This window comes from Clarias gariepinus, chromosome 14 (assembly GCF_024256425.1).
Source record: "Clarias gariepinus isolate MV-2021 ecotype Netherlands chromosome 14, CGAR_prim_01v2, whole genome shotgun sequence".
NCBI classification, from domain to species: domain Eukaryota; kingdom Metazoa; phylum Chordata; class Actinopteri; order Siluriformes; family Clariidae; genus Clarias; species Clarias gariepinus.
This window is the reverse complement of record NC_071113.1, coordinates 4,563,050-4,577,162: the sequence shown is the minus strand read 5'-3', so window position 1 is coordinate 4,577,162 and position 14,113 is coordinate 4,563,050. Positions and strand designations below refer to the sequence as shown.

Below are 14,113 nucleotides of genomic sequence, written 5' to 3'. Positions count from 1 at the left end.
GTTGTAAAAGATGTCTCGCACATTCACGACCCCCTTGGGGGCACGGCACAGTTTGGAAAATAATGATCTGGGCTTATAAATGGCAAGTTAGATATATACTTGTATAGCCAATTTATAAGTAAAAGTTAAGTAAAAGTTAAGTAAAGTATTATTGAGACTACACTACCGTTCAAAAGTTTTAGAACACAAATTTCTTTGTTTTTGTTTGGTGATTTATTTTCTACATTCTACAACAATACTGGGGATTTCAAAACTATAAAAAAACACATATGGAATTAGGTAATTACGTAACAACAACAAGAGTTACAGTTAGTTGTTATTTTAAGACACAGAGGTCAGCCTTTTTGTAATAGTTCTTGCGAGAACAGTATTGTCAAGTGCATTTGCAAAATCCAACAAGCACCATAATGAAACTGGCTCTCATGAAGGCCGTCCCAGGAGGACGAGACCAAAACCTACCTCTGCCTCAGACGAGAAGTTCAGTTAGAGTTATCAGCCTGAAAAATGACCAATTAACAACCAGCACCTCAGATTAGAGGCGTTATGAAGTCTTTACAGAGCAGAAGTAGCAGAAACATCTCACCATTAACTGTTCAAAGGAGATGAATGCAATTTTTGGACGCCTTCAGCATTCCTTTACAATGTAGAAAGAAATAAAAATCAGGAACCATCACGGAGTTAGAAAGTGTTCTAAAACTTTTGGACGGTAGTGTAGGTCATTTTTATATTTATAGGATAAGTCTATCTTATTGTTACAATTGCTTAATTTTGACACTAACAAGTCAGTCATCAGCTATGAGCAACTCTGATGAAAATTCCTAGATTCTAAAAAAACCTAAGGAGTTTCCTACAGTTTTGTACCTGATCCTCCAATATTATACTGGACTGAATATTAACTTAATCACATTATTTGTTATTTCGAACTCAAGCTGCCTAACACACAGTATGACTGGACAACAATTCCTGCTATATGTTATCACTGAAATGAGGATGGGTTCCCTGTTGAGCCTGGTATTATCTGGGCTCGCTGTATAGCTGAGTGCCCCTTTTTTTTTTTTGCACGATTATAGGGAACTTTTTACATTTATACTACATTTTAGGATGAAATTGTCCTGTAGCTAAGAAGTAAGAACAGAAAAGACAAAAGCAACAAGTACTCTGAGAGTACCGTGTCCCACTATATTAACTGAATGAAGCCTATGCTGCTTTAAATTAATTTTAACGTAGAGAAAATGGGACTTTTGATGTCACTCTGGAAATGAGGAGGAACGGCTTGTTGACAAATTGACAAGTCGGGATTTTAAGTTGAGGGGTAGTTTTTGGTTACAGTTTCATATTAAAGTGCAAAAAATGATCAGCAGATTTGGCTCAGAACACACACATGCATGAGTGTTTGTCTGAGACTGTGTTTACAGATGACGTGTGAGCGAGCGGTCTGTAGCCATTTGTGTGCAGTTTACTGATTGCATTAAAGCCCTGGTTGTTGTGTTCAGTCGCACCAAGAGCTAATAAGTCCCAGCATGGCCACTCTTAAGCCCAGTTATCCAGACTTGCATTTATGTGTGTGTCTATGTGTGTGTGTGTCTGTCACATGGGGCAGCTTGGTTTAAAGAAAAAATGAGGGGAAAATGTGTCACAAAAAACTGACCTAATGGACAACTTAATGGACCTAAAGTACAACGTCATGCCTCTGTGACCAGCAGATGGGAGACAACAGGAGATCATGTGGCTCTATTAAATCACTGACGTGTATGTCCGGATAAAAAGTACTCTCTCTCTCTCTCTCTTTCTTTTTCTCTCTCTTTTGCTGACCTTGTGCAGTCAACGTTGCTCTCACACACAAATTCATATTCACAAACTCTATGCAGTTCAGCTTTTCTTCTGACCAAACACAAAACACACCTAAATATAAATACTTGTTTTATGTGTAAAACCTTCCTGTTTTCTAACATCAGTATTGTATTAATAAATTTAACCCTATACACAGATCTTACACTGCCTTTGGTTTGGGTGCCTTTGCTATTAATCAACTGATGAATAATAATAATAATAATAATAAGAGAAGTCCCCGATCACGTTCATGCTCTGCAGACATCTACTGTGAGAAAGATATTCAGTGGCTGAGAGGGCTTGTGTTTTTAGACTCCATGGAGCTGCCATTTCACACTGTGATGCAGTTGGTCAAGACATAACTATTCTGTGCTAAATCACAGTAAAGAGCAGCTCGTGATGAAAAGTATCTGCAAGCTAAGTAAGATACTGTAAGAGCTTTCTTTATCCTCTGCAGGAAATGATGACTCTGTTGTGCCTTTCTAACCAGAAATAAGGTTTTATGCTGCCAGGACAGATCCTCAATGATGTGGACACCCACTTCAAAACTGGAGGCATGCTCTACTTCAGTCCTAATGATAAGTAAATAGGAAAGTGTTTGATGCTTTCGCATTTCTGAAAGACCACGATCAGCTCTTTGGTCTTCTTAGCATTGAGAGTGAGGAAAGTTTGCTATTTTTTATATCTGAAATATATTAGTGCAGCATGTGTGGTGTGAAAATAACTAAAATATGTTGTGAATATGACATTAACATTTTAAAATAATAGTACAGAGAAATATGATTTGAACCACAAAAAAGTACAGGACATTCAGTGTGCCTGGCAGATTTTAAAGTTTACTCACATATTAAAAATGATCGTACATGTGTAGCTTTTAGCTTTTTGTGTTTACTTTAGATATTTACAGATACTTTCAGACTTTTCAGTGCCTTAAAATCAATTTGGATATATTAGTATCATATTAAGGAACATGTCCATTCCCTTTCCTCTGCTTTTAATGGAACGTCACAGGCAGTTTCTGCAATAACTTTAGCAAATACTTTTTGTCCTCTGCTCATCCTTAAAGTGACTTCTACCAATATATTGCATCCATAAGCTCAGCACTGTGAGGAAATATGCAGTGTGCATTTATTCCATTGTTTTTCTGCTTAACATCACTTACCTTAAATACAGTATGCACAGTTATGCACTATGGGAAGAAAGCAAGCAGTGTGATGCTCTGGGTGATGTTCCGCTGCGAAACCTTGAATCATGCTATTTATGTGGATTTTACATTGACACGTAGCACCTAACTAAACATTGTTGCAAACAAACACGGAAACGGTATTCCCTGGCAGTGGCCTCTTTCAGCAGGATAATTTGTTCTGACACACTGCAGGAATTGTTCAGGAACAGTTTGAGAACCATGACAAAGAGTTCAAGGCGTTTCCTTGGCCTCTGAATTCTTCAAAAGGCTTGTGTGGTAACGTAGTTCAATCTGCACATTGGGCAATGTCTAAACATGAAAAACTTCATGTTAATTAATGGAATGTCCATGCATTCCATTAATGAGTGGTGGTGGATCAAATGGCTAAGGCTGTGGTTTATAGGTTAGGGATTGGAAAGTCTGCTATCTGCACCCTGACCTCAGCTTCCTAACTGGGATATGTGAAAAAAATTGTTTCACTGTGCTGTAAGGTACATTTGATAAATAATTAAGTGTTATTAAATGATCTACAATTTCAAATAAGGGTCAAAAAGAGTTAAAGCTGTCACAGTACAGTTTACATATTTTAAGGAACAAATTCGCATTTCTTTGAAATAGGTTTCTGAGTGTGTATAGTACATTAATTCATACATCTTCTATACTGCTTATCCTGTGTACAGGGTTGTAGGGGCCTGGAGCCTAGCCCAAGAGACTTACTTGCCAATCCGTTGCTGGGCATACAAACACACACATGCACAAACACAAACACAAACACGCACACACGCGCACACGCACGCACGCGCGCACACACACACACACACAAACACACATAAAACAGCCAATTTCAAAATACCAATTGGCCAAATCTGCACATCTTTGGGTTGTGGGTGGAAACCAAGGTACCTGGAGGAAACCTACCAACCATGAGAGAACATGCAAACTATATCCCTTTTAATTCAATTCAATTCAATTTAATTTAATTTTTATTTGCATAGGGCTTTTAGCAATTGTCATTGTTGCAAAGCAGCTTTACATAATAAAAAGACAATTATGGAAATTTGTATGAAATGTGAAAAATGTGATTGAATTAAAATGATTAGATAGACTGTTAACAATAGTCATTGCTGCAAAGCAGTTTTACAGAAATAAAAATCATGAATAAATTGGAAGAATTTAAGAACATATGTATAAATTATAATAATCAGATTGTCCCTGATGACCAAGCGAGGAGTGACAGTGGCATGGAAAAACTCCCTAAGATGACAACAGGAAGAACTAGATTCAACATCTGGGCGATATCAGAGGGCATGATCGCAAATCAGCTTGTGCTATATCTGTTTACTCTAAGACTGAAAGTTCAATATAATGGGAAAGGTGTTTAAGTTAATATAAAGCTAAAACTTCCTGTCTTCCGCTGTTCGGGTACAACCTGTACAAGGGAATTTCAGTAGTTAACTATTTAGCATCTGTAGTCACAAGCCATCACAGAAAAAAACTGCCTGCATCAGCCGAGTCCAAGGCCATCTTCATGGTCACTGGGTGGAACAGTCCTCAGTCACACACACACACACACACACACACACACACACACACACACACACACACACACACACACACATCCTGCATATAAATATACAAATCTAATCTAAAAGAAGTGAATAAGAATAAACATTATCAGTTTTATGTGATTATGTAATAATTTAGCGGAAGTGTTTGTCAAACAGAGAGGGTGTTTCTGAACCTTCAGCACCTTTAGCACAGGCCCACAGCGCCCCTCATTGGTCACCATCAACATTAATCAAGATAAGAAAAAGAGGACCCGGGGTCACAAGAAGTCTCTGGTGTATTTTGTAGAGGTATTACTCAGACCCTCTGTACCTCACTTATGAGTCGCACACATGTTAAGATATTTTTATTTTACAATTTTATGTAATTGTCTAGAAATATTAACTCTCATGTTATATCACTCCTATATTTAAATTAACATCAGCTATTCAATTAACATCAGCTATTATAGCTGAACTCCCTCCCACCCTACACACTGTATAAATGCAGATCATTTACTGCTTTCTGTTTCACCCAAATGAGGATGGGTTCCCTGTTGAGTCTGGTTCCTCTCAAGGTTTCTTCCTATTACCATCTCAGGGAGTTTTTCCTTGCCACTGTCGCCCTCGGCTTGCTCATCAGGGACAAACTGACCATTTTGATTCATACCAATTCACATTTCATACAAACTTAAATAATTCTTTTGACTGTGTAAAGCTGCTTTGCGGCAATAAATATTGCTAAAAGCGCTATACAAATAAAATTTAATTGAATTGAATTGAATATAGTGTAAATAAAGAAGCATCTTTGTGATGTATGCGCCTCTTATGTTTTCTTGACGATGTGCTTTTAACAGTACTGTATATGTAATATGAATATATAGGTCACTACCTATAACTGTAGAGTTACTATCTGTTTCTCCATACACAATGCATCAGCTTCTTTCTGAAACAAAAAAACCTTAAATGAATCAGAATAAACAAGAAGACAGTTCAGTGGCATGTTAACAGAGTTCATTCTTTATTAAAACCTTGAGTGTGTGGCTTTGATTGTGTTTCCCTCCCCACAGACACACATGATTGATGTAGAGCACCAAGTACATTCATTAATGAGGTGAGTCACACACTCTTGGCTCGCTCCCAGACAAACGCTTATTATGGCTGTCAATCAATATCTTACAGCTTGTGTCCTATTTACATCACTGAGCTGTGACACAGTCGCAATGTCTCAAAGTAAAGACAAGCAAAAGCCATTCTTACACAAGAGACACACACAGCTCTGAATAAATAAAAAGCAAATGTTACTGGCTTTGCACTGTAAACCAAATATCTCTTATTAAAGCCAGGTACATTTCTGATTAAAAGCATTGCATCAGATGAAATTAGAACATAAAGTGTCTAAATAATTACAAAAAACAAAGGGTAAAATGACCCACCTGGCTGGATTGTTTGTACAGAATACAGTATACAGTACATCTCTGCATTGTTAGCTTTATCTGACTTAATATTTAATAATCATTCATTAAATCCTATTCACTTTTTTCAAGAGAGCTGTGACTCAAAGGCACACTGCTGATTCGACTCAAGTCAATTTTTGGGCATTGTATTATTCTATCCATCTAGGAACCTCTGTGGTTCAACTAGGGACCATGGGGGCCAGTGGTGCTTACCATTGTGTTTATTCCCATTTTTATGACCATGGCAGGACCGCTGGTCAGCATTAACACACCATGGGCAATTTGTGAACACCAATTAGCCTGATCTGCATGTCTTTGGACTGTGGAAGGAAAACAGCGTACCTGGAGGAAACCCACCAAGCACGAGGAGAACATGCAAACTCCATGCACACAGAGGCGTGAATCGAACCCCGACCTGGAGGTGCGAGGCGACAGTGCTAACCACTAAGCCACCTATAACGAAGATTGCGATCTTTTGTAATATTTGATTCAAATCAATCCAACAGCGTTAATGATTGTTGTCTAATAACCTATATTTTTTACAGGTTTTATTACACAGAATTTAGTTGTAAAGCTTTGTAACTTGTGTTGATTTATCATGTCGCATACAAAGTGATTAACATATTTTTTTAGCGTCACACTCCAGTCCATTAGGTGGTGGTATTGGAAGATGCATTGAACTTACATCCTCCTATGTATTTCCCTTGTCAATTTCAGAGCATTTAATGTGTATTTTAGACCATTTTAATGTGTATATATTTATTCTGAACTGAAAAGTGACCCACTGATTTACTAGATTATTTACTAGATTGAATCAACCAACAAAAGATTGAGTAACTACATAATTAAATTAATTTCACAGCTTTTATATCCACTACTGGTTATTATAATGCTACATGCATATACCTTCATTTATAATGCCAAGGTTTTACATACACGCAGACAAAAAACCCCACAACATTTGGAAGGATTTGATAGACTAGTCCTAGCAGCACCAGTGTTGAGTGAATGAAATCCGAGAATGCTTGTCTTGTTATCAATTATTATAAATTATTAATTGATTAAATTAGAACTAGGAGCACCAGTGGTGAGAAAAATCAAGCAAAGTTATGGAGAATATGAGCTGACTTGGGTGTATGGTGTAGGATGTAGGTACAGTAGGATGTAGGTTCGACAATGTCACTGTGTTACAGCATATAACCAGGGTACCCAAGAATGACTTGTAAAGGTCGAGTTTCAAAACATTTCAGAACTGACATGATTGTGAATACGTCACCTCTTAATACTTAAGTGTTAATGATTATGTAACAGTAAAATCAAGAAAACAATTTGAAGCAGTTACACTTTGTTTTGTAATAGTGCTCAGGCTTCAGGTGAGATGATTATGGGAGTTTGAGGAATTGATGGCTTAACTAATTAGACAAAGAGAGAGCTCAGTCCCTCTAAAGTAAAAAGTTTTTCTGGTTGAAACAAAGAACATTTTCATGGACACGACGCGATCAGTGTTTTACAAACATTTTGATTAAAAAGTAAACTGATGTATGTTATACTGATAACTACCTCAGTGCTCATTAGGGATGTTGGTGATTAATCATTAACTGATTAACTGCCGCTAAGAATTTAAATGATTATAAATGTATTAACTGATAATTTTGTTTTGCTCGCATATGTTTCATGTTTTTGTGCTCACATATCTATTAACCTGTACGCACTTGAAGTTCCTTTGTTACACAGTATTTGACCTTTTTTAAGATTTGTATTCAGACAGAGGGATGAGACATATTTCAGATTATTATTATTACTGTGTTTGTTGAAATAAAACCTAAACTGAGAATGTCTGTGCAGATTCTCAGTCATCGGATTACCCCAAGAGTTCCTGGTTGTGAACTGAAAATGCTCATCTTGTTATCATTAATTATTAATAATTAATCGATTGTTAACATGACACACAGGTTCACATTTAAGCTTAAAGACTCGTGTGTATTAATAAAGGATGTAACTCATAAACAGAACCTTCAGCTTACTTTGGGATAAATTCCATTAGGCACAAATAATAAAGAAGGCAAAACAACAGTTTCAAAATAACCCACATCTGAACTCAAACTGATCTACTATACTTCAGGATGCACATCCTGCTATATGCATACATTTTGACCAAAAAAGTCTATTTATTTAAAGATTTATTTCTGAAATGTATTTCGCAGCATAAAACAATCCTTGTGCGCTAAAATGATTTTTATGTGCATGAGATCAAACGTAACTGCTACAATCAAGCTCTGAGGCAGGTTTTGGCCAGGCAGTGTAAACTGGCCATCTATCAGTTCTCTAGAGAAAACCGATAAAGAGGAATTACTGTTGATTTGAACTGATTCTGGCTTGTCTCCTTCTAGTACATATACAGTATTACTTAGAAACATGGCTTCTCTTCATGCAGTATTTCAAGCTTTAAATTTGGACCAAGCACAGAATAACAGTGTTAGTGCAGTGATTTCTTACACCACGGATATCTTCCATGTCATTCCTGATGGTCCTCTGAGGTTGACCGATTAGTGGTGCTGTGTTGAGGACGTGAGGAGGTCTGCCAGTCTCTCCCTAGCGCTTGCTCCCCAGGATGCCCCTCCAGTCATCGGCCCAGGACAGGAGGCGCCTCTGTGTGGTGCTGACAGGCAGGTGCTTGTTGTGGCAGGCAGTGAAAAGAACATGTTCCCAGGACGGATTGGGTTCCACACCTGCAGTAGAACAGCATCGATCTTATTCTAACAGTTTCATTCTAGAGCTTAGAATATGTAGTAGAGGTATGTTAAGTTGCTACAACACAGCTTTAGGATTTCGTTAAAAGATTTTGTTCAAAATGAAAAAACATGACCGCATACACAGTGACATCACAAGAGTGTAAAGCCAGGGAACAGGAGTTGAAAGAGGCGTTTACATGTTCCCCCCGTGTTTTCCTACCACAGTACACAGGATAAGTGGTATAGAAGATAAATGAATGAATTGATGAGATTTGTTCATTCTATAATTTTCACAGAAAACTATTAGGTGATATCTGATTTAACCTGTGTATATAAAAATAAATCATAAGGATTCTAAAGGATGTTTAGAATATGTAGTATATTCAGACTCAGTTGATACTGTTTAACATTTTTTATGCATTTGATTAAAAAAATACAGCTTAATGCATTAAAGAGAAAGCTATGCTGCTTTTATTTTTATAACATTTCAGGACACAGAAGTTCAGCCCAATTGGAGCAGATCAATACAGTGACCGTTTGAGCCACCACTGCTTATAATTATATATATATATATATATATATATATATATATATATATATATATATATATATATATATATATAGTGTGGTAGCAGTGGTAGTTCAAACAGTTACGTTTCTGGGTTACTGATATAAAGGTCGGAGGTTCCACCCCAAGCACCGTATTGATTGGGCCCAATAGTGGCAACTTAACCCTTGATCCATTAACCTCATCTGCTCCAGGGGTGCTGGGTCCTGGTTAAGGCTAAACTCTGACCCCAGCTTCCTAACTTTGACATGTGAAAAAATAATCTCTGTGCTGTACTGTAAATGTGACAAATGAATGTGTTACTTCATTAGTAGTTAAACCAGCATAATACGAAATACAATTTTATTTAAAGTTTATGCCGTTATATTTGAGCTCATTCCTGAGCAAAAATGTAAATTACAAATAACATTGATACACTTATGTCAGTAGGGCTGCCAGAAAATACCAAGAAAATCCCCCCATCCAGTGTTGAACATCTATTCACTCAAACAGGCCACATCATAATATCTGTACTATAACTTATTTTACAGTTCAACTACAGGTGCATATGCTTAGTATTACTAAAATTAGCCAAAACAATTCACTATTGTTTAAAGGAAGAAGGCCCTGATATTTTTAGTTATGATGATGGACGTTTTAAGTCATGGATCTCTGAATCCACTCGTGGAGGACCAGTGTGCAGAACACTTTGTAATATAACAAACCTTAAGCCAACAAACTAAACCTGTCAGTTGACATATTGGTTAAATCAGCTGTGTTTGAGCAACAACAACAACAACTAAAAATCACAAACTGTGATGGACAGTAGGCTGAATTTGTAGAGCCCTGCTTTATTTGCTCTAATAAATGGAAAACAAAATAAAAAATTCTAATTTTTTTGATGATTAAAATAAAATTAGAAATAACTACAAGTTTTGTGGTCCATTTCCCCAGGTAGCCATCCTGAGGTGAATATGTTTTGTATTAAGTGTCAAAAGTGTGAAGGTATTAAACACACGTGACAAGTTTGTAATCAGGCCTGTTTAGTAGATTAAAAACTTGGGTTCTAAATGTAAACAATCTTAGGCAAAGATTGAATGATCTATGATTATACTGAAATTTTGGGAAAAAAAACCTAAATCTAAACTCTGGTAAACCACTAGAGGGAAATGTAAGCCAAGAAAAAACAAACGACTGACAAAATTAATGGTTAAGCACAAATGATACGAGTTTCAAGGTAATTCTTTTCTACAAAATATTAAGTGTAGATTCAGGACATTCAGTTTAGGAACGTCAAAAGCGAAAAACAGTAAGAAATGACTTTACAAATACAGCACAGTCCTGTCACCGTGTTTAATCATTCCACATCACCTGGATGACCAACATCTGCAATATATCTGCAAAAATGGTTTATATTTCTTTCTATAATTTGTTAGACAATGAATGAGTGCACAATTCTGGACCGTTATCCTACCAAGGATGTCCGGCTTGTCGTCAATCAGGATGTCTCCACTCACTATTGTCTTGTCTCTGGTTAAAATGACCCTCTCCAGGAAGTCAGTGCCCAGGTGCCTCTCTACCCATGCATACTGAAAACACACACACACTGACCATCATTCTCATGAACAACAGAGAAGAGAAATCAGACGTTTTTCAAAGCCATGCAGAGAGGAGGACGGAGGACTTACCTTTTCGTATGGACAGTGAGCGTAGTGCTTAATTGGACTGGTGCAAATGAAGACATCTGTACTGGTTAAAACAACAGCAGGAATGTATTACTGATTAAAGGATGAGACTGTAAACTGTGTTAGATTCACTTTAAGACAAAAACCTATCTGCATCTGAAAGTATATATATATAAAGGCACTTTACCTATAACCTATATGACTTATAACTGTTCTAAAATTGTATTTAATCCAGTTTTCACAAGAGACTCTTTTTTCTTTTTTTCAACAAACATTTTTCAGTTTAGAGCTAAACTTCTTTTCGAGTGATGGAGTGTAATTAGTGCTTACTTCTCCATCTTGGCCATCTCCTTCACAGCCTCCACACTGCCTGGTAAAGGTTCCAGCTCCATGAAGAAGTTCTTGGACTCCCAAATGCTGATGGCTTTATCCTGTGAACAACACACAACCGCTAAACTGTAGCCATTATACATACCACGCAACAGCATTTATTTCAATAAATACCTGAAGTTTTGTTACAAATAAGAAGACCGCAATACTGAGCGTATTGATTGTAATTTATACAACAGTTAGTTTTAACGGAGTAATCTGTTTGGCAATCCACGGGTGGTGATACAGAGCATAAACAGCACTGGGATATTTAACAATATTTGACGCTATTTGGAATTCACCCACAGATCCTGGAAATTAGCTGATATTCCAAAGTGGAATAAGTGAAAAAATCGTAATGTAAATCTTGTACAGTAAGTTTCTCAGGACTGTTCACTACCTCATGGTTTATTTGCCTCATGTTTGGGCTAAATAGTACCGGTAAAACTACTTTCACCCTGTTATCTACAGTACATTGTTGGTCGGCATCCACATCATCAATGATTAGTTACAGTAGCTTGAAAGTTGTGGAAGGATATGTGTTCGCAGGGCACTTTTTAAACTGATTAAATAAACAAACAAATCATAACCTATTGCTGATCAAGTGTTTGTGTTTTATAAAGCAATATAACACCCGAGAACATAGTGTTGTACTGAATATCAGTAAGCACGCTGTGCCCTTGTGCCTATGACCACTTCACAGCCGTGCTGATATTTATCACAACACTCCTTCTTGTGTGATATTGCTTTATTGGTTTACAAAATAAACAAAAAGTACTAGGACCTAATTAATTGAGTTAAAAAGAAATTGAATATATATATTTTTTTGATGCCTATACTATCATAAAACTATGAATGTTTATTTCTTTTAGGTTGTCTGTGTACATGCAGTTTTTCACTATGATGATATAAGCAAAAGCTTTTTCAGGGATTTTTAGGGTTCCTTTAACTTCTTTTGCCTCAATCTCAATTTAAATATCTTAGTGCCCTACTTTTCCCTCTTAGGTAAATATGATCACTGATTAAAATTCATAGTATGGTTGGTAGGTTTCTGTGAAATCAACACAAAGTCGCATATTTCTCACACTTCGCGTAAGCACAACATTAAAAAAAAACATTCTCATCTCTTCAAGAACTATTGTGTATTTTTAAACAATATCTCGAGAATGAGTGCTGTTGTATTGAATATCAGTACGGCTGTGATTGTGTCGTAGGCACAAGGAAATTGCTTTTATACAGTTCTACTGTAAATGCCAGTTATTATCAACAGATAGTAATTTGTTTGTTTATTTAAGCAGCTATTTTACTCCGCCAACTATCTAAGTGCGATTGGCAGAGCAGGTGGCTGACAGGAGTGAAAGTAGTTTTAGATTCTTTCCGGTACTACTGTATGTAGACAAACGGTGGGGAGAATAAACCATGGAGGTGGCGGACAGTCCTGTAAATCTCGTTATAGCACTACATAAGAATGTCCGCTCTTAAAAAGCAACTCTGAAAATACAGATGTAGATAAATGGAATCTGTAATGAAAGATTTCTTGTTCATTTTTCCCCCCTAATTCCCTTTTTTAATATTCTTTTGTTTGAGGTTTGATTATTTATATATTTTTATTTTCCTATGGCCCGAGGGGAGTGGTGGCTCCTTAATTGATTTTCTCATTGATCTGAAGGTGTGGCATTAGTTTTGATCAGGCAGTGTCTGTCTATCTGTGGTTTTCCACCTAAAGGCTAGCGGTGTCGCCCTGTGACGTCAGTGTGGGAAACGACCAGCTCTAACCGCTATACCGAAACACAGCTAATCCATTACAGTGTGAACTAATGTGCTTTGTCTGGATATGGGTGGGGTGTTTAGTGTCTGCAGTAGCGGTGTGTTTAGTATAAAAAATAATAATAAAAACAACTAACCCGCAGGTCCTCTCTCAGCTCTCCGTACTGAGTGGATACCCAAAAGCCCCTGCGCTCGTCCAGGCTGACGTACGGGTGGTTCGGATATCGCTGTCTGTATTTCTTTAGGAATCCCCCCTCAAAGTCCGCGATCACGCCGTCCATATCGACGAGGATGCGCAGCCTCGCTCCGGAGCCGGGGTGCGGTTTGGGTCCGGGGCAGGAGGGCATTTCACCACAGCGCCTCGGCGCAGACAGAGCCGAGTCCCTGAGCAGCAGCAGCAGCTGTGCGGTTCTCCTCCGCAGCTGGAGCGCCATGGTGCCCGGAGTTCACTAAGTCCCAGTGCTCGCGTTAGATCTCCCCCTGTTCGTGTCCGTGCCCTGCCGCTCTGCTCCCGCACATTCCCGCTCCGGCCGGCAGTGAGTTTGGTGAATCTCCGGTGTTGCCCCCTCTGCACCCACTGACCCCGGACTCTGTGCACCGCGGGGTCTCTACGCGCTCACTCAGTATCAATATCTCAGCGTTACACCTCACTGAGAGCGCGTTTACCACCAGCATGCACCAAAAGATATTCAACAGTCAGTTATCCAACCAGTCTGTCCACAGACTGTTTTGACAACATAAACAATTTCAGTAATTGTGACATGTCTATAACTTCCGCATTAGCCGCTGTTGCTGGCCACGTCAACGCGTCCGCCATGTTGGTAGGAGCTACATAGAGCACGAAGTAAATACAAGTCGATGTAGAGATGCAGGAAAAACTCACTTTATTCATTTATTACCAGGCAGGACGGGCGTGGACGGGAAAGTTTTAGTAGAAATAGTTAAAAGTTTAATAAAAAATAATCTGATGATCTTTAATGTAATCAGTGATATTAT

At 37.8% G+C, this 14,113-nt stretch overlaps 1 protein-coding gene across 1 annotated transcript; it reads right to left on the bottom strand.

Moving 5' to 3' along the window:
• Window positions 1-8,126: 8,126 nt before the first annotated feature.
• LOC128540885 (5'(3')-deoxyribonucleotidase, mitochondrial-like) lies at window positions 8,127-13,911 on the bottom strand. The gene is made up of 5 exons (XM_053510871.1): window positions 13,255-13,911; window positions 11,312-11,412; window positions 10,985-11,045; window positions 10,771-10,885; window positions 8,127-8,746 (listed from the first exon to the last, which is right to left on the bottom strand). Exons 1-5 carry the CDS (start codon window positions 13,549-13,551, stop codon window positions 8,610-8,612), a joined length of 711 nt encoding a protein of 236 aa, XP_053366846.1. The 5' UTR covers window positions 13,552-13,911; the 3' UTR covers window positions 8,127-8,609.
• Between the last annotated feature and the right edge of the window lie 202 nt (window positions 13,912-14,113).

Excerpts from the sequence above, each read along its gene's own strand:
- LOC128540885 (XM_053510871.1), bottom strand. The coding sequence starts at position 13,551 with ATGGCGCTCCAGCTGCGGAGGAGAACCGCACAGCTGCTGCTGCTGCTC. Across the intron at positions 11,413-13,254 it reads AGCTGAGAGAGGACCTGCGG|GATAAAGCCATCAGCATTTG; the intron begins GTTAGTTGTTTT and ends TGTTGTTCACAG. Across the intron at positions 10,886-10,984 it reads CTCACTGTCCATACGAAAAG|TATGCATGGGTAGAGAGGCA; the intron begins GTAAGTCCTCCG and ends GTGTGTTTTCAG.